Raw genomic sequence first — 22,878 nt, 5'->3', positions numbered from 1 at the left:
ATTGCTGATATACTTGTCTATATGTTGATTAAATTATATTCTTCACTCAAAATATGACTATTTAATAGTAGACAATTCATAAATTGCACCATGCAGGCCTCTATATGGAACCATTTTGGTTCAGTGAAGAAAAACCTCTAGGGTTCGGATCAAAGAACCCTATAAAAGGGTTCTATTTAGAACTTTTAGGGGTTCCATATATGAAGCAAACGATACCCTTTTTGGTTCTATAAGGAACCTTTTTTCTAAGCGTGTACACTACAGTGAGGGTAAAATAGCTTAGTAACAATGTAGCACACAGTGTGAACAGTACCAACTATGATGTTAGCATTCAAGATACAGAAGAATCAGAAAAAATAAGAGCTGAAGCTGTTCCCAGGGTGAATGACGATGGGATGTATGGAGTGAATATGGCCTGCTTTTTTTACACACACACAGCAAATATTAATTTAGCATATTAATTTGAAATATGTGTTACAATTATAATAAGCTACCAATAACTCATTGGATAGCATTTAGAATCAAGTCTTTTTTTTAAGCTTTTTATCAGATCAGGCTCGAAATTAATCGTAATCAATCACAAGTTTACTCAGGTGTCATATACATGTGTAATGAGCCTAATGAAATGATATTTGGCATTTTAGCTGCAAATTTTTTTAGCGACACGAGCACCGGGGGCTCCCGAGTGACGCAGCGGTCGAAGGCGTCACTACAAAACCTGGTTCGATTCCAGGCTGTATCACAACCGGCTGTGATTGGGAATCCCATAGGGCGTCGCACAATTGGCCCAGCGTCATTAGGGTTTGGGTTAGGCCGTCATTGTAAATAAGAATTTGTTCTTAACTGACTTGCCTAGTTAAATAAAGGTTAAATCAAAATAAATAATTAAAAAACAACAGACATATGCAGAAAGAGGCATGGCTAAAGTAGTGCAGGCACGCCCTCTACTGGTCAGATATAGATCTGCTCCAAAAGTAAGCTCAGCAGCAGGTACACCAGTGAGGTTTCGGCACATCTTGGACTGGTATCTCCGATAGACCTAGCTACTCAAACATAAAACTACAGCTAAACTAAAAACACAACCAGCTATAACACACGACACACCATGTTCTAAAAAATAAAAGTGTTTAATACAAACAAAGGCCTTTCCAGTGATGTACAACTTTGATAAATCCTCTATTCACTTCTGTACAAATCAAAATGTAGTTGTCATTACACCTCACAAAATAGTTTAAAAGAATGGTTCAAACAAAAACTCTGTACATTTATGTCAGTGCCATGATACTCTTAGGGAAACATAATATAAAACTCTGAATGTGAAATAAGGTGCTTCGTCATAAAGTGCCCAGTACATTGGGGATTCACTCTCAAAGGTAAAGTAAAGACAGTGAACTTGGATCATTACCTATTGACCGTGTGTGTGTGTACCAGTCAGTATTGGTGCTGTACTCCATATTCGTCCATGATGTCTGGTCTGGGCATGACCAGGCCTCTCTCCTTCAGGGCCAGGTGTTTGGTCTTCTCTGCCTCCTGCCTGCTCTGCTGCTGCAGTCGCTGCTCCTCCAGGATGTCCTCAATACACACCTGCTGCAGACTGGTGTCACTCTCCTTCTCCAGGTCCTTCACAGGAACAGACACACATTCAGACATCTGTGTTCGTGTGTGTAGGAGAAGGGGGTAGCTGCATCCCAATATGGCAACCGAAGAATAGGCGAGTGGGCGTGTGGAAAGGAAAGCAGTGGGCGTGTGGAAAGGAAAGGAGTGGGCGTGTGGAAAGGAAAGGAGTGGGCGTGTGGAAAAGAAAGGAGTGGGCGTGTGGAAAAGAAAGGAGTGGGCGTGTGGAAAGGAAAGGAGTGGGCGTGTGGAAAGGAAAGGAGTGGGCGTGTGGAAAGGAAAAGAGTGGGCGTGTGGAAAGGAAAAGAGTGGGCGTGTGGAAAGGAAAAGGAGTGGGCGTGTGGAAAGGAAAAGGAGTGGGCGTGTGGAAAGGAAAAGGAGTGGGCGTGTGGAAAGGAAAAGGAGTGGGCGTGTGGAAAGGAAAAGGAGTGGGCGTGTGGAAAGGAAAGGAGTGGGCGTGTGGAAAGGAAAGGAGTGGGCGTGTGGAAAGGAAAGGAGTGGGCGTGTGGAAAGGAAAGGAGTGGGCGTGTGGAAAGGAAAGGAGTGGGCGTGTGGAAAGGAAAGGAGTGGGCGTGTGGAAAGGAAAGGAGTGGGCGTGTGGAAAGGAAAGGAGTGGGCGTGTGGAAAGGAAAGGAGTGGGCGTGTGGAAAGGAAAGGAGTGGGCGTGTGGAAAGGAAAGGAGTGGGCGTGTGGAAAGGAAAGGAGTGGGCGTGTGGAAAGGAAAAGGAGTGGGCGTGTGGAAAGGAAAAGGAGTGGGCGTGTGGAAAGGAAAGGAGTGGGCGTGTGGAAAGGAAAGGAGTGGGCGTGTGGAAAGGAAAGGAGTGGGCGTGTGGAAAGGAAAGGAGTGGGCGTGTGGAAAGGAAAGGAGTGGGCGTGTGGAAAGGAAAGGAGTGGGCGTGTGGAAAGGAAAGGAGTGGGCGTGTGGAAAGGGAAGTAGTTGGTAGTTGCATCCCAATATGGCGACCGGAGTATGGGCGAGTGGGCGTCTGGAAAGGAAGGAAGTGGGAGTGTGGAAAGGAAAGCAGTGGGAGTGTGGAAAGTAGTGGGTGTGTGGAAAGGAAAGTAGTGGTAGTGGGCGTGTGGAAAGGAAAGTAGTGGGCGTGTGGAAAAATAATAATAATACAAATAAATAAAAATGAATGTTAGATCGCTTTGCTATAGGTTCGATGGTTTTGACTGAGCTGTGTTTAATTTTTCTTCCGTTTCTTACCATGAAATTACCGTACATTGAACTACCTTACCGCAAGAGTTCGCACTTCTGTTATGAAGCCAGAGGAAGGGTCTGAGTTGTATTTCACAGTTAGTTTTACACAAATAATTGTAAATGTTCAGTTATAAAACTGACAATAGTTGTATATTTTTTATTAAAGTATATATTTTTTTTTATTAAAATATATTTTTTATTAAAGTCTTGATGGGTCTACTGTTGTTTCATGCGTTCTATGCGTGTGCTTACTGTGACTGCCACCCTGATATTGGCTAATAGGTAGCTACTTCCCGCGGCGTTGCCAGACAGTAGCACTTGTCAAGTGGGAGCAAAGGGCACTGTGTCCCGGTGTTGTTGCCGTTCATGTCCTCCCCATTGAGTAGTAGACTGTATGTACAGTACCAGTCAAAAGTTGACACACCTACTCATTCAAGGGTTTCTCTATTTTTACTATTTTCTACATTGTAGAATAATAGTGAAGACATCAAAACTATGAAATAACATATGGAATCATGTAGTAACCACAAAAGTGTTAAACCAATCAAAATATATTTTAGGTTTTTCAAAGTAGCCACCCTTGGCCTTGATGACAGCTTTGCACACTCTTGGCATTTTCTCAAGCCAGCTTCACCTGGAATGCTTTTCCAACAGTCTTGAAGGAGTTCCCACATATGCTGAGCACAGTTTGGCTGCTTTTCCTTCACTCCGCGGTCCAACTCATCCCAAACCATCTCAATTGGGTTGAGGTCGGGTGATTGTGGAAGCCTGGTCATCTGATGCAGCACTCCATCACTCTCCTTCTTGGTCAAATAGCCCTTACACAGCCTGGATGTGTGTTTTGGGTCATTGTCCTTTTGAAGAACATATGCGCAAACCAGATGTGATGGTGCATCGCTGCAGAATGCTGTCGTAGCCATGCTGGTTGAGAGTGCCTTGAATTCTAAATAAATCACAGTGTCACCAGCAAAGCACCCCCACACCTCCTCCATGCTTCACGGTGGGAACCACACATGTGGAGATCATCCGTTCACCTACTCTGTCTCACAAAGACACGGCAGTTGGAATCAAAATCTCAAATTTGGACTCATCAGAACAAAGGACAGTTTTGAACCAGTCTAATGTCCATTGCTCGTGTTTCTTGGCCAAGCAAGTCTCTTCTTATTATTGGTGTCCTTCAGTAGTGGTTTCTTTGCAGCATTTCGACCATGAAGGCCTGATTCACGCAGTCTCCTCTGAACAGTTGATGTTGAGATGCATCTGTTACTTGAACTCTGAAGCATATATTTGGACTGCAATTTCTGAGGCTGGTAACTCTAATGAACGTATCCTCTGCAGCAGAGGTAACTCTGGGTCTTCCTTTCCTGTGGCGGTCCTCATGAGAGCCAGTTTCATCATTGCGTTTGATGGTTTTTACGACTTGAAGAAACTTTCAATGTTCTTGAAATTTTCCAGGTTGACTGACCTTCATGTCTTAAAGTAATGATGGACTGTTGTTTCTCTTTGCTTATTTGAGCTGTTCTTGCCATAATATGGCCTTGGTCTTTTACCAAATAGGGCTATTTTCTGTATACCCCCCTACTTTGTCACAACACAACGGATTTGCTCGCATTGAGGAAATAAATTCCACAAATTAACTTTTAACAAGGCACACCTGTTGATTAAAATGCATTCCAGGTGACTACCTCATGAAGCTGGTTGAGAAAATGCCAAGAGTGTGCAAAGCTGTCATCAAGGCAAAGGATGGCTACTTTGAAGAAACGCAAACATAAAATGTATTCTGATTTTTTGGTTACTACATGATGTTATGTGTTATTTCATAGTTTTGATGTCTTCAGTATTATTCTCAAAACTTTTGACTGGTACTGGATGTATCAAGGTGACATCTAGATGGTTATCAATATTAGTTATTTCTTGTGTAGGCTGCTATCATACTTGAAATAAAATCATATGAGATAAAAAAAAATGGCCACTTAGCTACCGCCAGCGACTCGACACCCAGTAGGAATCACTTCAAGTCAGCAGGCACAACACTGGAGCACTGGTCGGCGGCTTACTATCGACTCGTAGTGCAGCCCAATCAGCTTGAATAAACGGTCTTGAGTGGCAACAAATCTTCCCAATTAGCTGATTCGCTTTTCATACACCCATTCCCGAGCGGCTCAGTGCTAAAGGCATCACTACAGACACCCTGGTTCGAATCCAGGCTGTATCACAACTGCCCGTGATTGCGAGTCCCATAGGGCGGCGCACAATTGGCCCAGCATCGCCCAGGTTTGGCTGGGGTAGGTTGTCATTGTAAGTAAGAATTACAACTACACATACTTGGAGTGTAAGGGGGTCTGTGTGTGTTTGTTGCCGACTTACGATCTCCCCCAGGAGGACTACGTTCTCTCCCCTGACGATAAAGATTCCTCGAGGGATGTCTCCATACCTCTTGCCCACGTGGATCCTCTCCACCGTCTGTTGCAGCACCAGGTTGGCTACACACACACAAACACACAAAAATGCTTGGTTGCTTTCCGACTATGTTGTATGCAATACTATGGTATTGCAATGCAATGGTCCGAATACTTACATACCAAACTGATCAATGCTTCTGAGAAAGCCGATCAACGTTCTTCCATCTCGGAGCAGGACGAGATGTTTTTCTGTCAATTCAAACAGGCAGCAAAATCATTGCATATTTGATGCATTTACTATGGTTTTAACTGTGCATTTTTGTTGGGGGTTTATGAAAAGAGATCATGATTATTGATGGTTAGATTAGTAGCCTACTGGTCATGCTCTGCTTACAATCGCGGCCTATAGCCGTTGCCCCTGACCTAGGGAGGTAGCTATGCAGGCTACTGACAGTTGATTTGATAAGTGTTCAGGTGTGCACTCATCTGAGTGTCAGGTGCACACATCAAGTCCTCTGGTAATGCATGTGTGTGCATGTCATGTTGGCGCTGCTTTACAAGCTGTTATCTAACAAATATATCAATGGATATTATTTCTAAAACCCTCTACCAGAACCAACCAACAGCCAGTGGTAAAAACAGGTGCATCTCGACAAAACACCGGCTAGCGGTGTTAGCATGCCTTGGAATGGCCATGCAAGCGCCATCGACTTACTATCGATATCCTCGATGAGGCTGGCTGTTCCTGGCATGTAGTTCATTTTTGGTCGACTTGTAAATCTCATGTACACGATGTTTGGTGCGAATTTAGAGGGGTTATTTGCTGTTGTGTCACTGTCCTTTCAGGCCATGGGACTCTCGTGCAGTTTGGTTGCGGGCGACAGTGAAACACTTCCTGTTATGTAACGTACGCACGAGACAGTTGTGTAGCCCCGTTCTCTGCTACTATTGGTCAAACCAAATTTGACGCCGCTTGAAGTTTTAATTCTAGAGTAGTATTACAGAATAGATTTATTTGTTTGTAGGTTATAATATTAAACCCAAATAGACACCAGTAATTATATAATCTTCAACAACAAAAATCCACCCACGTCTTATCCCCGTACAACACCATGTTGTCACTAGTTACCATAGCCACAAAGTCAAAATTGTCCTTAATTGAAGGTTAGGGTTAGACATAAACAGTGGCGGATTTAGGTATAGGCGACACAGGCAGGCGCACAGGGCGGAATCTTGCCGGGTATGGCACAGGGGCGCTGCACAAAAAAAACGATTTATATTCAGAATGGTGTCATTTACGCGATCGTTTTTTTATCACTCATTTTATTTTACCTTTATTTAACTAGGCAAGTCAGTTAAAGAACAAATTCTTATTTTCATTGACAGCCTAAAAACAGTGGGTTAACTGCCTTGTTCAGGGACAGAACGACAGATTTTTTATCTTGTCAGCTCAGGGATTTGTTTTTGCAACCTTTCAGTTGCTAGTCCAACGATCTAACCACTAGGCTACCTGCCGCCCCACTTCATGTCAATGGTATCACTTCACCGTGTGGGACTGTTGGTCAATTAACCTTGTCGGAGTGGGCGCCCTGATTCTAGTTTGTGAGCTAGGCAGGTACGAGATGGGTACGAGATGGGGCTGGGGCGAGTGTATGTTGACCTCAGGTCTCCCCACTGGAAGCCCAAGGTACCTTGAGCGGGGGAATCTATCAAATAGCCCACCTCTATATTTGTACAGTAATTATATTTTTATATTTATATAGTTTTCAATGTTATGATTATTTATTTGTGTTGTTCCAAATGTCTGAATAAAAATGACAGTTAGTGCAGAATGGTGTTTGTTGTTGTTGTTGGCTGAAGGGGGGGGGGGGGGTTCGCCCAGGGATCAATACAAGCTAGAACTGCCACTGGATAAGGTTAGCAGTGTGGTTAAAGTTATGGTTAAGTTTAGGGATAGGCTTAAAATCTGATTTTAAGTAGAGAAATTGTATAAATAGGTGGGGTTTAGTCATAATTATGACTTTGAGGCTGTGGTAACTCGGGACGACCCAGTACCATACTTGGTTGGTTTCATCATCTCATTCCACAGTGACGCCACAAGAGAGAGTATGATAATGTGTACATGTTAAGAGTTTGACCATGTATGGAAATTCTGGCCATTATCTACTTTCTATAAAATACAAATATATTACTGTCTTAAACTTTCTTCCTGCTTCTATTGGTCTACACATGCTTCCCTAAGTTCCCTCAGAGACTATACCATATGGACTCATTTAACCCAAAGATCTGCTTTCCTCTGCTGGAGCATACACTGAGTGTACAAAACATTAGAAACACCTACTCTTTCCATTACATATTGATGTCACCTGTTAAATCCACTTCAATCAGTTTAGGTGAAGGGGAGGAGACAGGTTAAATAATGATTTTAAGCCTTGAAACAATTGAGACATGGATTGTGTATGTGTGACATTCAGAGGGTGAATGGGCAAGACAAAAGATTTAAGTGCCTTTGAACGGGGTATGGTAGTCGGTGCCAATCGCACCAGTTTGAGTGCGTCAAGAACTGCAACACTGCTGGGTTTTTCACACTCAACAGTTTCCTGTGTGTATCAAGAATGGTCCACCACCCAAAGGACATCCAGCCAAATTGACACAACTGTGGGAAGCCTTGGACTAGCATGCCTGTGGAATGCTTTCGATACCTTGTATAGTCCATGCCCCTACACAGTGGCGATTTTAGCATGTAAATCTTGGTGGGGCAAACACACAAAAGATGTGGGATGCATGTCAGCAAAGCCACAACACAACACTAAACAATACATTAATTGCACTATAACAGTGACAAACGGTGCCCACAAACTGTTAGGGCCTACATAAAGCTGTCCCAACAGCAGAATCCCAACAGCAGAGTCCCAACAACTTACCACTGCTAAACCTCAGCTGAGCCTTGTCTGGCAGCGAAACAGTTCATTCAGCCTTATTTACTGCCTTTAAAAAAACATAGCTGTTCTGCTGACTTGCTTAAACAAATGTGGTTTCTACTAAAAATTGAGATGTACAAATTATGGCATAAGGGGACGACAAGCAGATAAGAGGCAATCCGTAATTTTGATTAAGACATTAATGAGCAAGCGACGATGGACATAATCAATATAACTATGTGTTCAGCACTTTTGAAATGTACAATGACAGAATTCAGAACATGGGCCGTTCTTACAACGTACTCCCTGTACCAGTCAGAACCGTGGGATAAATAAATGGGGCATATAAACAGACAATGAAAGCTCTTACAATATTCGATGATTACATTTCTCTAAAACAGGTTATAGGCTATTTGTGCACCACCAAGTTAGAACAGTAGGTGAAATTAAGAGGTGAAAATAGACCAAATTATTAGGCACATTGAACGCCGTTTGGGTCTTTACGTGTCAAAAAAGATACACGTCATATAACACTATTTGACGCGTTAAATAAGCTTTTAATTTGACACGTCAAATTACACAATTCTATTATAGAATGTTGTGTGTGCTGAATTTGCACCTGCAAGCCATTACCACAACTACTAACGTTATGTGTTTACAATACCGCGATTGTGAAAATAGACCAAATTATTAGGGTGCGGCACATTGGTGACTAACAGCTTACTACACAACATAGACTTAGTATTACTTTCTTAGCTACATTATACATTTCTCCCTTGCATATTACATCATTTATGCAGCAGCATACAATACATTTTTGGACTCACCTTGTGAAGGTGGCGCAGCGGTCCTTGGTGGGCAAATTTTGTCTCAAACTTTGACATGAAAGTCTGCAATTCTCTGGATTTATGGTTGGAACTCTGAAAAAACACAGCCACTCCATTGAATAGCAGGCTAACATTAGTGGTTTCTTTGCAACGCTTGCAGTTAGCCACTGATTCCTTCCAAACGACTCATTGTTGTGTAATCTTTATGTACAATGGCCGATGAGCACTGATACGTTTTATCTATAATTTCTCTTCATTATTTATCTTCAATGACAAGGATTAAAAAGGATTTGCCAGTAGATTGTCGACTTGATAACTGATGATGACTGCCAGCTAAGACTTTGAAAGTAAGATGTTGACATGATCAGTCCAATCAAAGCTACTGTAAATATAACGTGATTTGATGTCATTCTATCTGTGGCCAATGACCTTGAGCCTTCTTGGATGGGTACTTCTAATATAACTCTATGGCAGAACTCAAGGGGCAAACATTTTCGAACTCTAACCTTAGAATTGGGGATGACCGACTGTCCCATGAGTGACAGAAAACTGAGCCAATTATGACAGAAAGTGTCGTGGAAAATCATTTCAAATACAACGCTTATCAGAACTTGTAAATTCAAACATGCTCTTTATTACAACTGTACAGCCAACTGGCATGTCCCCGCGGAACACACCCCGCGGAACACACACCTCCCAGCAGTCCATTTCCTATATTTATACCCACATAGTATTATGTCCATCCCCTATGAAGTCATTCACCACCATCTGCCTTCAATCAGTTTATAATGGTGGCCGGACCCTCTATCCCAGTGTGTCAACAGACCCCATGCCCCTTCCCTTCACCACTAAATCAATGCACTCTTTGTTCTAGTCTCCCCCATCCTTAGTGTGTCCAACTGCTCCAGGCGCCTCTCTGGTATGTCCTTATTGGAATTGGCAGACTCTATGTCTCTTCTTATCATTAGTGTCCAGTTGCCTTAGGCATATTTCTCTGGTATGTGTCTTATTGGAATTGTCAGACTATATGTCTCTTCTACCATTAGCATCCAGTTGCCTTATGTTACTACTACAAAAGCTGAGCCAAACAGGCGCAACACTGTATTTTCTGCTGGCTAGCCCCACCACCACAGAAAGCCCTGAGCTAGGCTGAAACACCTGCATTTTGGAGCTGCCTTACTCAAGAAAGCAAAAAAGAGACCATGTTTGTATGCGGCTCTATTAACTTAATGAATATATATTTTTTGCATTGTTTGCAAACTGATATGTGACACGTATTAATGCCAAAATAACAAGCAAAACAGATTTTTTTTTTTTTACCTAAAAGTGTACCTAATGTTTTGTACAGTCAGTGTACTACTCATGATTTCACAAAGATGGATGCATACAGATAACCTGGCTGACAGCAAATGGAGAGTTGGGGGCACTTGCCACCAAATTCAATTTCAATGGTGTCAGGACCCAGTTACGAACTCGGGTCTCCGGTGAGAGAAACAGTCACTTAGCAACCTGAGCCACTAATAGTCGGCAGAACCCAGAAGATGAGGCAGACACAGCAATACTTGAGACGGTGTTTTAATAAAGTAAAAAGGAAAGTACTTCAGGCAAAAATATAAATCCACAACGTCAAAAGTAATTCAGAGAGAAAAAGGTATATCCTCCAAGACAAAAGAAAAATCCACAAAAGTGGTAAGTACAGCAGGGGCAAAAAAATCAAAATAAATCAAAGAAAAATCAAAATAAATAAATAAATAAACGAGAACAAAAACAGAGTACCTCAAGAGAATCCAACGGGAGTAACAAAAGTTCACAGCTTGGCTGGGGCTGGGTGCTAACATTCAAACACAGAGCAAAGAACTGAGGAAAACTAAGGGTTTAAATACATACAAGGGAAATGAGGCACAGGTGCAAATAATAACTGGAAATAAGGGAAAACAAAAGGGTCAAAAAAGCCCAATGGGGGCATCTAGTGACCAAAACTGGAACAATCCTGGCCAAATCCTGACACATGGATAAATTCTAAGTAAGTAAACATCTTATAGGCCTACATTTATATCCTCAAACTAACTCTGTATAATTGAAGGATGTGCTTAACTATCTGTTAGTGCTTAGGCCTATAGTTTACATTGGCATTTGAGTAATTTAGCAGACATTCTTATCCAGAGTGACTTACAGTTAGCTAGGTGGGACAACCACATATCTCAGTCATAGTAAGTACATTTTTTCTCAATAAAGTTGCTATTGGCAAAGTCAGTACTAGTAGGGGAAAAAACTAAAGTGCGAGTGTTTGTTCACGAAAGGCAAGTTCTTTTTTTGGGGGGGGGGGGCTGTGGGATTATTTAAGATAGTATTTTAAGAGGTATGGTTTCAGATGTTTTCGGAAGATGGGCAGGGAGAAGCTTGTTCCACCATTGGGGTGCCAGGACAAAGAAGAGCTTTGTCTGGGCTGACGGGAGCTGCTCTACTGTGAGGGGTAGAAGGACCAGGAGAGAAGAGGTGGAAGAACAGAGTACTCAGGTTGGGGTGTAGAGTTTGAACATAGCCTGAAGGCAGGGAGGGGAAGATCCCCTTGCTGCTCTGTAGGCAAGCAACATGGTCTTGTAGTGGATGCGAGCTTGGACTGGAAGTCAGTGGAGTGTGCAGAGGAGTTTGTGGTCTTTGGTTCAATGTTTTTACCCTCTGAGTTGTCCTGAGCTGCTGAGGAATCACTGTACTGCTGAACATAATTTCACTGTGACGCTCAGGGTTTGGGCCCTGAGAGATGGAGAGAGAGAATGAGTAGGAAACCCAGATACCCAGCTCACACTGCAGAGATGGAAGAGAGAGAGAGATCTACAGAACCCCAGCTCATACTGCAGAGATGGAAGAGAGAGAGATCTACAGAACCCCAGCTCACACTGCAGAGATGGAAGAGAGAGAGATCTACAGAACCCCAGCTCATACTGCAGAGATGAAGGAGAGAGATCTACAGAACCCCAGCTCACACTGCAGAGATGGAAGAGAGAGAGATCTACAGAACCCCAGCTCACACTGCAGAGATGGAAGAGAGAGAGATCTACAGAACCCCAGCTCACACTGCAGAGATGGAAGAGAGAGAGATCTACAGAACCCCAGCTCACACTGCAGAGATGGAAGAGAGAGAGAGATCTACAGAACCCCAGCTCACACTGCAGAGATGGAAGAGAGAGAGATCTACAGAACCCCAGCTCACACTGCAGAGATGGGAGAGAGAGATCTACAGAACCCCAGCTCATACTGCAGAGATGGAAGAGAGAGAGAGATCTACAGAACCCCAGCTCACACTGCAGAGATGGAAGAGAGAGAGATCTACAGAACCCCAGCTCATACTGCAGAGATGGAAGAGAGAGAGATCTACAGAACCCCAGCTCACACTGCAGAGATGGAAGAGAGAGAGATCTACAGAACCCTAGCTAATACTGCAGAGATGAAGGAGCGAGAGAGACAGAACCCCAGCACACACTGCAGAAATGAAGGAGAGAGATCTACAGAACCCCAGCTCACACTGCAGAGATGGAAGAGAGAGAGATCTACAGAACCCCAGCTCATACTGCAGAGATGGAGAGAGAGAGACAGAACCCCAGCTCACACTGCAGAGATGAAGGAGAGAGATCTACAGAACCCCAGCTCACACTGCAGAGATGGAAGAGAGAGAGATCTACAGAACCCCAGCTCACACTGCAGAGATTAAGGAGAGAGAGAGACAGAACCCCAGCTCACACTGCAGAGATGGAAGAGAGAGAGATCTACAGAACCCCAGCTCATACTGCAGAGATGAAGGAGAGAGATCTATAGAACCCCAGCTCACACTGCAGAGATGGAAGAGAGAGAGATCTACAGAACCCCAGCTCATACTGCAGAGATTAAGGAGAGAGAGAGACAGAACCCCAGCTCACACTACAGACATGAAGGAGAGAGATCTACAGAACCCCAGCTCACACTGCAGAGATGGAAGAGAGAGAGATCTACAGAACCCCAGCTCATACTGCAGAGATTAAGGAGATAGAGAGACAGAACCCCAGCTCATACTGCAGAGATGAAGGAGAGAGATCTATAGAACCCCAGCTCATACTGCAGAGATGAAGGAGAGAGAGAGACAGAACCCCATCTCACACTGCAGAGATGAAGGAGAGAGATCTACAGAACCCCAGCTCATACTGCAGAGATTAAGGAGAGAGAGAGACAGAACCCCAGCTCACACTGCAGCGATGGAGTGACGGGTGCTAAACCAAAACTTACACAGACACCCACACCTAAACCTGGTTCATGTTTCCTGGTCCTCCAGACCACAACCCAGTCTTAATGTGGTTCTAAGACATTGAGATAATGTCCAGATATGAACTTGCCTAAAAAAATACACAGATCTTGACACTAAATAAATAGTAATAGATACAATAAACATAGTCTGTATCCATACAGGAAGCAAACCCTGGTCATAGACATAGCTCAAAACCACAATGTCATCTAACATGAAGCTGCTTTACCGCAAGGCTGCTGGTTTTAGGTCAACTCATTCCATGATGTCATGATAAATTACCACTGAGCTATACAGTAAATTCTATTGTTCACCCCAAGTCAGGAAACTACTTTTGATTAATCAGAATTTCCCACACAAACCCACAGAACATAAAGCTCACATCATTAGTAGTGTCTTTAAAATGGTTTATTAGCAAAGCATTTATATTCCATTTATAAACTTCGGGAACATATACAGAATGGTATTCCAAGGCTCTGATTCAAGGGGGAGGATTTGTTAAAGGAAAACTCCACCCAAAAACTATCTTTTGGTATTGTCACGACTCCTACCGAAGGTGGCTCCCCTTCCTGTTCGGGTGGCACTCGGCGGTCGTCGTCACCGGCCTACTAGCTGCCACTGATCCCTTTTTTCCCCTTTCTGTTTGTTGGTTTCACCTGTTTTGTGTGTAGGCTGATTAGTCGGGCTATGTTAGCCAGTAGGCCCGCCTGCTCTTTGTGCGGGATTGTTTTGTGTTGCGCTGAGCACGTTCTGTGTTTCGTGGGGTGGCTTATGTTCGCCGTGTGTGCAATAAATAGCACTACCCTGTACTCTCTGCTTCCTGCGCCTGACTTTGCACCCACTACACCCAGAGCGTTACAGGTATTTGTTTCATTAGTCCCGAAATGTTTTGCTTGTCAGTAATCAGGTTTTCAAGATATATAACTTCAAAATACAGAAGTCATCCCTGTATGATGCATTTTGCATCATATGATGCAAAATTACCAAATATCAACTATGAATCAACTTAATAACTATCTGTCAACAACACTTTGGTCATCATGACTTCCATTTTACAAGTACACAGGCTAAGCATAAAACACTCATATACACACACTTGAAATGTCTGTTAAACACATTTAATAACTTTTCCATAGTGAGTGAGTGTGAGCGTGTGTCCACAGTGGTGTGTGAAGTGATACTCCAAGTGGCACCTCAGAGGTTTCTACTAATCCTCAGTTTGACCTCGTAGTCGGTTTGTCCTATACTTCACCACAGCCATGATGGTGCACAGGAGGAAGACCACTGCATTAACAGTTTTCGGCAGGTAGAATAATGTTCGCTCCCATCTGTAGAAGAATAGCATTGCTTTGAGATAGTAATTAATTAAATCTTTGCATAATGACTATAGGATAGTGTAGCCTACCGCTGGGCTCCATGGTGTGTGTTGTTGACTGAGGCCTGCAAGTTGGAAGAGGAGAGTGCGTATTCTCCCGTCATAACTGAGAGCTCTTGGGTAGTTGGTATTGGCATTGCTGTCAATGTTTAAGAAAAAACTTAGTATCAGTACTTCACAGACTAGGATCAACGTGTGAATATAAAGCAGAACCTATATCAAAACGGGAAGTTTTTGCATTACTGATTCACAATATTGTGTGAAAAGAGATTGCGCAGTACTTACTGATGGTGGTGGTAAACTGTGTTGTGGTCTGAACTGCAAAGATCTCTTGAATAGTTGGTATTGATGTAAAACCACTACCTCCCTCAACTCCAGTCTCCTCTTGGTCAACAATAGGACTGTCTGAACAGAGAGGTTCAGAACACAAGAACTCAGGAGCAGAAAAACAACATCCATTCAAGACTCTTAATTCAACAGACCACTAAGTTACATGATGTGTAAGTTTCATTATCAAAATAGACTGACACAGAATTGTATTTCAAATGTCATTGTTCTACAGCACTGATATTTATGCCATTCAACATTTTATCTACATTTCTTGGGTCAGCTTGCTAGTTGCTAGTTATCAGAAAATGAAGCAATAATGTCAGTAATTGTCTAAGGATGTCAGTGACACACTCATCAACAGGACTATCCATAGGACATTACTGAGCATTATTCATTGTTCTTTACTAAACACAGATACAAGCAGTGCAGGGATCTTCTTACCTGTAATGACTAGTTTGAACAATTCTAGCCATTCATCTGGTCCGTTCTTCTCCACTACACACCAGTAAATATCAGAATCACTTTGTTCTAGACTTTTCATAGTCACAGTAAAGGTTCTCAGATTGACGGCATCAGATACTGAGGTCTTACCACTGCTATTGGGATGGTCAGTGCGTACCACATAAGAGCATGTATTCCAGGAATCCCCTTTACACCAGTATTTGACATGGTTTATGTAATCCTGATGATAGATACATGGGATGGCGATGGAGTCTCCTGTTCACACAGACATCAACCTAATCCCGTCCGTTCCTGTAGACATAGAAACAGAAAACATTCAGACTGGAATTAGTAGAAATATCACATTTAGATTTTAAGATGTCTTGTGATTTTAGGGTTATTTTTCTTGTCAGTGCAGGAATGATGTACCTTTTTTCATGGTAACTGTAAGTGAACATTTCTCGGGCTATACTGTATATATACACTACCGGTCTAAAGTTTTAGAACACCTACTCATTCAAGGGTTTTTCTTTATTTTTACTATTTTCTACATTGTAGAATAATAGTGTAGACATCAAAGCTATGAAATAACACATATGGAATCATGTAGTAACCAAAAAAGTGTTAAACAAATAAAAATATATTTGAAATTTGAGATTATTCAAATAGCCACCCTTTGCCTTGATGACAGCTTTGCACACTCTTGGCATTCTCTCAACCAGCTTCACCTGGAATGCTTTTCCAACAGTCTTGAAGGAGTTCCCACATATGCTGAGCACTTCTTGGCTGCTTTTCCTTCACTCTTCGGTCCGACTCATCCCAAACCATCTCAATTTGGTTGAGGTCGGGGGATTGTGGAGGCCATCTGATGCAGCACTCCATCACTCTCCTTCTTGGTCAAATAGCCCTTACACAGCCTGGAGGTGTGTTGGGTCATTGTCCTATTGAAAAACAAATGATAGTCCCACTAAGTCCAAACCAGATAGACGTAGCGTATCGCTGCAGAATGCAGTAGTGCCTTGAATTCAAAATAAATCACAGACAGTGTCACCAGCAAAGCACCCCCACACCATAACACGTCCTCCTCCATGCTTTACGGTGGGAAATACACATGCGGAGATCATCCGTTCACCCACACCGCAACTCACAAAGACACAGCAGTTGGAACCAATAATCTCAAATTTGGACTCCAGACCAAAGGACAAATTTACACCGGTCAAATGTCCATCGCTCGTGTTTCTTGGCCAAAGCAAGTCTCTTCTTATTATTGGTGTCCTTTAGTAGTGGTTTCTTTACAGCAATTCGACCATGAAGGCCTGATTCACGCAGTCTCTTCTGAACAGTTGATGTTGAGATGCGTCTGTAAATTGAACTCTGTGAAGCGTTTATTTGGGTTGCAATTTCTGAGGCTGGTAACTCTAATGAACTAATCCTCTGCAGCAGAGGTAACTCTGGGTCATCCATTCCTGTGGCGGTCCTCATGAGAGCCAGTTTCATCATGAGCTTGATGGTTTTTGCAACTACACTTGAAGAAACTTTCAAAGTTAAGGAATTTGAAATGATTTATACTTTTACTTTTGATACTTAGGTATATTTTATCGATTACATTTACTTTTGATACTTAAGTATATTTAGAACCAAATACTTTTAGACTTTTACTCAAGTAGTATTTTACTGGGTGACTTTCACTTTTACTTGAGTCACTTTCTATTAAGGTATCTTTACTTTTACTAAAGTACGACAAATGGGTACTTTTTCCACCACTGCAACTACTTTGCGGTGAATAGTCTGTGTACATGCAGTACTTTATCTAGACACAAGATGGTGAAACACACCACGATTCTTTTATGGAGCTTCAATAAATAGGCATATGTTCATCCTGCAATGCAACGTAGATATCAACAAATCCACAACCGAATGTAATTGTGTTCAACTCACACACACTACGTTATATAATTCTGATAAAACCATAATTGAAAAACCTGCGATTCTTCTTCAAATATGCTTTACATGTTGGCTGTCCTGGTCCTTACAGGGATACTTTGGGATTTCTACTTCCCAGAGTCAGACGAAGTCGTGAATACCATTTTTAGGTCTCTGCGTGCAGTTTGAAGGAAGTTGCTAACTAGTGTTAGCGCCATGACTGACTTCCAGCCTTCGCATTGGCTCGTGAAAATACACTATATGGCCAAAAGTATGTGGAAACCTACTCGTTGAACATCTCATTCCAAAATCATGGGCATTAATATGAAGTTGGTCCCCCCTTTACTGCTATAACAGCCTCCACTTTTCTGGGAAGGCTTTCCACTAGATGTTGGAACATTGCTGTAGTGACTTGCTTCCACTCAGCCACAAGAGCATTAGTGAGTTCGGGCACTGATGTTGTGCGATTAGGCCAGGCTCGCAGTTGGCGTTACAATTCATCCCAAAGTTGTTCGATGAGGTTGAGGTCAGGGCTCTGTCCAGGCCAGTCACGTTCTTCCACACTGATCTCGACAAACCATTTCTATATGGACCTCACTTTGTGCATTGGAGCATTGTCATGCTGAAACAGAAAAGGACCTTCCCAAACTGTTGCTACAAAGTTGGAACCACAGAATCGTCTAGAATGTCATTGTATGCTATAGCTTTAAGATTTCCCTTCACTGGGCCTCCCGAGTGGCATAGCGGTCTAAGGCACTGCACTATTGTGTCCTGCATCGCAGTGCTTGAGGTGTCACTACAGACCTGGGTTTGATCCCGGGCTGTGTCGCAGTCGACCGGGATACCCATGAGGCGGTGCAGCGTCGTCTGGGTTAGGGAAGGGTTTGGCTGTCTGGGATGTCCTTGTCCCATTGCGCTCTAGCATGCACTCTGACACGGTCGCCAGTTGTATGGTGTTTCCTCCGACACATTGGTGCGGCTGACATCCGGGTTAAGCGAGCATTGTGTCAAGAAGCAGTGCGGCTTGGCAGGGTCGTGTTTCAGAGGACGCATGGCTCTCGACCTTCGCCTCTCCTGAGTCCATACGGGAGTTGCAGCAATGGAACAAGACTGCATCTACCAATTGGATATCACGAAAAAGGCAAGATTTTTTAATATTTTTAAATACAAAAGATTTCCCTTCACTGGAACTAAGGGGCCTAGCCCGAACCATGGGGGCAGGTAGCGTTCTCCTGGCATCCGCCAAAGCGCGATTCGTCCATTGAACTGCCAGATGGTGAAGCGTGATCCATCACTCCAGAGAACACGTTTCCACTGCTCCAGAGTCCAATGGCGGCAAGCTTTACATCACTCCAGCCGACGCTTGGCATTACACATGGTGATCTTAGGCTTGTGTGCGGCTGCTTGGCCATGGAAACCCATTTCATTAAGGTCCCAACGAACAGCTCTTATGCTGACCTTGCTACCGAGGCAGTTTGGGACTATGATTGGAACCGCTCTACGTGCTTCAGCACTCTGAGGTGCATTCTGTGAGCTTCTGAGGCCTACCACGTTGCTCCTAATTGTTTCTACTTCACAATAACAGCGCTTACAGTTGACCGGAGCAGTTCTAGAACGGCAGAAATTTGACACGAACTGACTTGTTGGAAAGGTTGCATCCTATGACAGTGCCATGTTGAAAGTCACTGAGCTCTTCAGTAAGGCCATTCTACTGCCAATGTTTGTCTATGGAGATTGCATGGCCGTGTGCTCGATTTTATACAGCTGTCAGCAACGGGTGTGTCTGAAATAGCCGAATACACTAATTTGAAGGGGTGTCCACATACTTTTGGTGATGTTTTGTACCTCTAACTTCCTTCATACTGGACACAGAGACATAGAAATGGTATCCACAAGTTCATCCGACTGATAAAGGGCATCATTGCCAAGTAACATTTTAGTAATTTAGTGGACAAGTGACTTACAGGCGCAATTAGGGTTAAGTGCCTTGCTCAAGGGCACATCGACAGATTATTCACCTAGTTAGCTCGGGATTCGAATCAGCAACCTTTCAGTTACTGGCCTAACCTCTTAACCGCTAGGCTACCTGCCATGTTGTTGTGTTTTGGTCTAAACTATTGTACCCTTCATCATCTATAGCAGCCTTTATTGAATATTATTATACTAAATGTTTAATTGGTTAGTATCATTAGTGAAAAGCCCCTTTCTGTAATATAATCTAATAATCGAATTAGTTGCTATCAAAACAATGTTTCGTAAACATAATAAAGTAATAACATAGGTATGCTACATTATTGAGGAAAAATGTGTGTTATCTTAAATTTGCCTGGTAAGTAATGTGTTGCTGTGACCCTGTTTATGGTCATATATGGTCCGGGTTTATTGATGATTTTTACATCATTTTACATCCTACTGTTGCTGTATCATGTTCAATAGGCGAGGAACATGGCGGATAGTATGGGCGCCCTGTAGTCGCGTGAGGAGAGGAGGGGTGACGCTCGAGAGATAGAAAGTGAAACGAGAAGGAAGGAGGTGAATGATTCTTATTGTGGGATTTTTTTTCCTCCGGTGTGTACTGTTAGAAGATGTAAGGCATTGTGTAGATAACTCAAATTAATACTGTGTAGCATCAAGCATAAACTCGAGAATAAACAAACATCAAAGAAATTCAAGCGAATCAGAGAAATAGATGCGCTTTAATGTTGATTATTCGCTCTCGTATTATTGCAGAGAGAAATGTCGCCCACCGTTAAAACGTGGATATTTTTTGTTCATGTTCATATAGCTATGTTTATGCTCTGCAAGTCAATTGTGTGTTATCTGATGGCAATTTCACCAGCATATGCACGCAACAACAAAAAATATGTTTTCTGATTAACGAAATCTATTCACTCATAGGCTACATGAGTGGGCTACGTTTTTGGCAATTACATATCGAGTATTAAATATTGTTAACAAAGTAACGTTGTGCAGATAAACAGATCTCATAATGGCTTGAGAAGCATTTAACGTCTTAGGAACCATTAACAGAGCTGATAAACCAATCTTATCATATGCGCATGCTGCTGTGATATTGACGGTCTGGAACGCAACCAACAAAAATGTATTATTTTTCTACCAGAAGCACACGCTCCAGATGGCGTTCATGTCCCGGTTCTCCCGGTCCCGGAGCAGCTCGAGATCTCCCAACAGGAAAGATTCGGAGCGCGGGTCCCCGGTGCTAACAGTGTCTGAGCTGGAACGGCTCCTCTACACTGGGAAAACAGCGTGTAACCATGCCGACGAAGTCTGGCCCATGCTCTACATTGGAGACCAGTGAGTAACCTAGGCTGCAAAACTGTGCTTTTTCCAATGTCTAATATGATATACAAACATTTTGTTAGACATAAGAGATAGGCCTGTATCTGAATTTCAGCTAATTGTGTGATTGGTTGCTTGATTAATTGATCAATTTACTGATTGCCCTCCCCAACCCAACTCTACTGCAGAGAAATTGCATCAGACCGGCGTGAGCTGGCACGACTTGGCATCACCCACATCCTGAACTGTGCCCAGAGTAAGTGGCGCGGCGGAGCAGAGTACTACGCTGGCATGGACATCACCTACCAGGGCATCGAGGCCCACGACACGCCCTCCTTCGACATGAGTGTCAACTTCTACCCCGCTGCAGAGTTCATACACAGAGCCCTCAGCAGCGGTGGTGAGTCAATTTGTCTTCCTCTCTCTCTCACACATACACTCAACACACTCAGCAAAACCGAGGCTTGAATCAGCACAATCGATTCACCTGCAACAATTCAAGCATGGCCCCCCTCGCATGCAGTAGTTCACGCAGGCACACACACACATCCACATACACCTTAACAGGTACTTAGGTGCACACCATCTACAAATATTCATCCCACACCTGTTGATCTGTTCAGATGTTCCTGTGTGTGTACTATTACCCTGGAGGTCAACACGTCCTCATCTCTCTCTCTCCTTCTCTCTCTCTCTTCTTTCTCTTTCTGTCCCTCCCTCCCTCTCTCCCTCCTTCCTTCCCTCTCTTTCTCTCTCCCTCCTACCCTACTTCTCTCTCCTTACCCATTCCCCTTCCCTCCCTCCCCTCTAGGTAAGGTGCTGGTGCACTGTGCGGTGGGTGTGAGTCGTTCGGCCACGCTGGTCCTGGCCTACCTGATGATCCGTCAGAACCTGACCCTGGTGGAGGCCATCAAGGCAGTGAAGAACCACCGTGGCGTAATCCCCAACCGGGGCTTCCTACGCCAGCTCAACGGCCTGGACGGCATCCTCCGGGACAGCCGCAAGGCTCTACACTCTCCAACCTCTCTTTAGAGCTAACAGGCTAACACCGCTAAAGACACTACTTTAGAGTTGTAACAATGCTAACCGTTCTACCGTTCTGGTTAACCAGGATAAACAATTTTGTTAACCAGAAAAATACATCAGCAACGGGTGTGTCATTGACTTGCCCATGTCTTGATCTCGTCATGAAAAAGGCGTCTTTACCTGGTTGAAACAGAGACCAATTGGTCGGAATCTGGTTTTATGACATCTTCAGTTTACAACCAGAAATGGATGTAATTCAAACGTCATACAGAATTTTTTTCCTGCTGTGTGGTAGTGTGACAATAGTTGTCAATTTCCCTTTTTATCTTTGGATAAAAGCGCCTGCAAAAAAAAATCTAAATTACAGTTAGTTTCTAACCCTGGGTCTTGACTAACAGTCCCAGGTATTGTGGTCAATTATACAGTACTAACTATATGGTAGAATTAAGTATCAATGGGATATAAATCATGCCTTATATAGAAGTAACTTCAGCCTATACAGTGCAGTAGAGACATTTTGATGACATGTACAATCATATCATTCCCAAATGGCCATTCCAAGACATTTAAATGTTTCCCCTTAAACCACTCGAGTGTTGCTTTAGCAGTATGCTTAGGATCATTGTCCTGCTGGAAGGTGAAACCTCCATCACAGTCTCAAATCTCTGGAAGACTGAAACAGGTTTCCCTCAAGAATTTGCCTGTTTTTAGCCCCATCCATCATTCCTTCAATTCTGACCAGTTTCCCAGTCCCTGCCGATAAAAAAACAAAAACATCCCGTGTTCTCGTGAGTGCATTACGCACTCAAGCCATCATCAGTACGCACACCTGCCTTCCCCCCGTCACGCGCATCAGCGATCATTGGACTCACGTGGACTCAATTACTTGTGTCATTACCTTCCTTATATCTGTCTGTTCCCAAGCTCTGTTCCCTGCTTCGGGATTAATTGTCTCATGTCCGTTTTACCTGTGTTCTGATGCTGTTCCTGTCTTGTTTCCTTGTCTGTTCCCGAATAAATGTCTAACTTCCCGTACCTGCTTCTCCTGTCCGGCGTCAGTCTTTACAGAATCCTGAAGCCATCACACGAAGCATCAGGGATTACTGGCGTTCCGGTTGGTGGTGACGTCGATCCTGGGTAGCCGCTGATGGAACCGGGGGTGCCTAGCCAGCTCGCCAGGCTTTCACACCCTAGCTGGTGTACCGGATGTGAAATGGCTAGCTAGTTAGCGGGTACGCGCTA

At 43.4% G+C, this 22,878-nt stretch overlaps 2 protein-coding genes and 1 long non-coding RNA gene across 4 annotated transcripts; 1 reads left to right on the top strand and 2 right to left on the bottom strand.

The window, feature by feature from the left end:
- Positions 1-1,108: 1,108 nt before the first annotated feature.
- On the bottom strand, positions 1,109-6,390 carry LOC139544246 (U6 snRNA-associated Sm-like protein LSm1). Its single transcript, XM_071351158.1, has 4 exons — positions 5,936-6,390; positions 5,401-5,469; positions 5,186-5,301; positions 1,109-1,620 (listed from the first exon to the last, which is right to left on the bottom strand). Exons 1-4 carry the CDS (start codon positions 6,003-6,005, stop codon positions 1,432-1,434), a joined length of 444 nt encoding a protein of 147 aa, XP_071207259.1. The 5' UTR covers positions 6,006-6,390; the 3' UTR covers positions 1,109-1,431.
- An 8,348-nt stretch (positions 6,391-14,738) lies between these two features.
- LOC139544242 (uncharacterized) lies at positions 14,739-20,519 on the bottom strand. The gene is made up of 4 exons (XR_011668834.1): positions 20,429-20,519; positions 15,538-15,699; positions 14,902-15,021; positions 14,739-14,755 (listed from the first exon to the last, which is right to left on the bottom strand). It is a non-coding gene; the product is annotated as an uncharacterized lncRNA (long non-coding RNA).
- Positions 19,733-22,671, top strand: LOC139544241 (dual specificity protein phosphatase 26-like). Of its 2 annotated transcripts, XM_071351154.1 has the most exons (4): positions 19,733-19,897; positions 20,432-20,625; positions 20,799-21,010; positions 21,422-22,671. In XM_071351154.1, exons 1-4 carry the CDS (start codon positions 19,847-19,849, stop codon positions 21,640-21,642), a joined length of 678 nt encoding a protein of 225 aa, XP_071207255.1. In that variant the 5' UTR covers positions 19,733-19,846; the 3' UTR covers positions 21,643-22,671. The 2 variants fall into 2 exon arrangements, with proteins under 2 accessions (XP_071207255.1, XP_071207256.1); XM_071351155.1 differs by lacking the exon at positions 19,733-19,897 and having other exon boundaries at positions 20,447-20,625.
- The last annotated feature ends 207 nt before the right edge of the window (positions 22,672-22,878 follow it).

Source organism: Salvelinus alpinus, chromosome 18 (assembly GCF_045679555.1).
Source record: "Salvelinus alpinus chromosome 18, SLU_Salpinus.1, whole genome shotgun sequence".
Lineage (NCBI taxonomy): Eukaryota > Metazoa > Chordata > Actinopteri > Salmoniformes > Salmonidae > Salvelinus > Salvelinus alpinus.
This window is presented reverse-complemented; position numbering and strand designations above follow the sequence as displayed.

Excerpts from the sequence above, each read along its gene's own strand:
- LOC139544246 (XM_071351158.1), bottom strand. The coding sequence starts at position 6,005 with ATGAGATTTACAAGTCGACCAAAAATGAACTACATGCCAGGAACAGCC. Across the intron at positions 5,470-5,935 it reads CCTCATCGAGGATATCGATA|AAAAACATCTCGTCCTGCTC; the intron begins GTAAGTCGATGG and ends TTGAATTGACAG. Across the intron at positions 5,302-5,400 it reads CAGAAGCATTGATCAGTTTG|CCAACCTGGTGCTGCAACAG; the intron begins GTATGTAAGTAT and ends GTGTGTGTGTAG.
- LOC139544241 (XM_071351154.1), top strand. The coding sequence starts at position 19,847 with ATGATTCTTATTGTGGGATTTTTTTTCCTCCGGTGTGTACTGTTAGAA. Across the intron at positions 19,898-20,431 it reads GGTGTGTACTGTTAGAAGAT|AAGCACACGCTCCAGATGGC; the intron begins GTAAGGCATTGT and ends TTTTTCTACCAG. Across the intron at positions 20,626-20,798 it reads ATGCTCTACATTGGAGACCA|AGAAATTGCATCAGACCGGC; the intron begins GTGAGTAACCTA and ends ACTCTACTGCAG.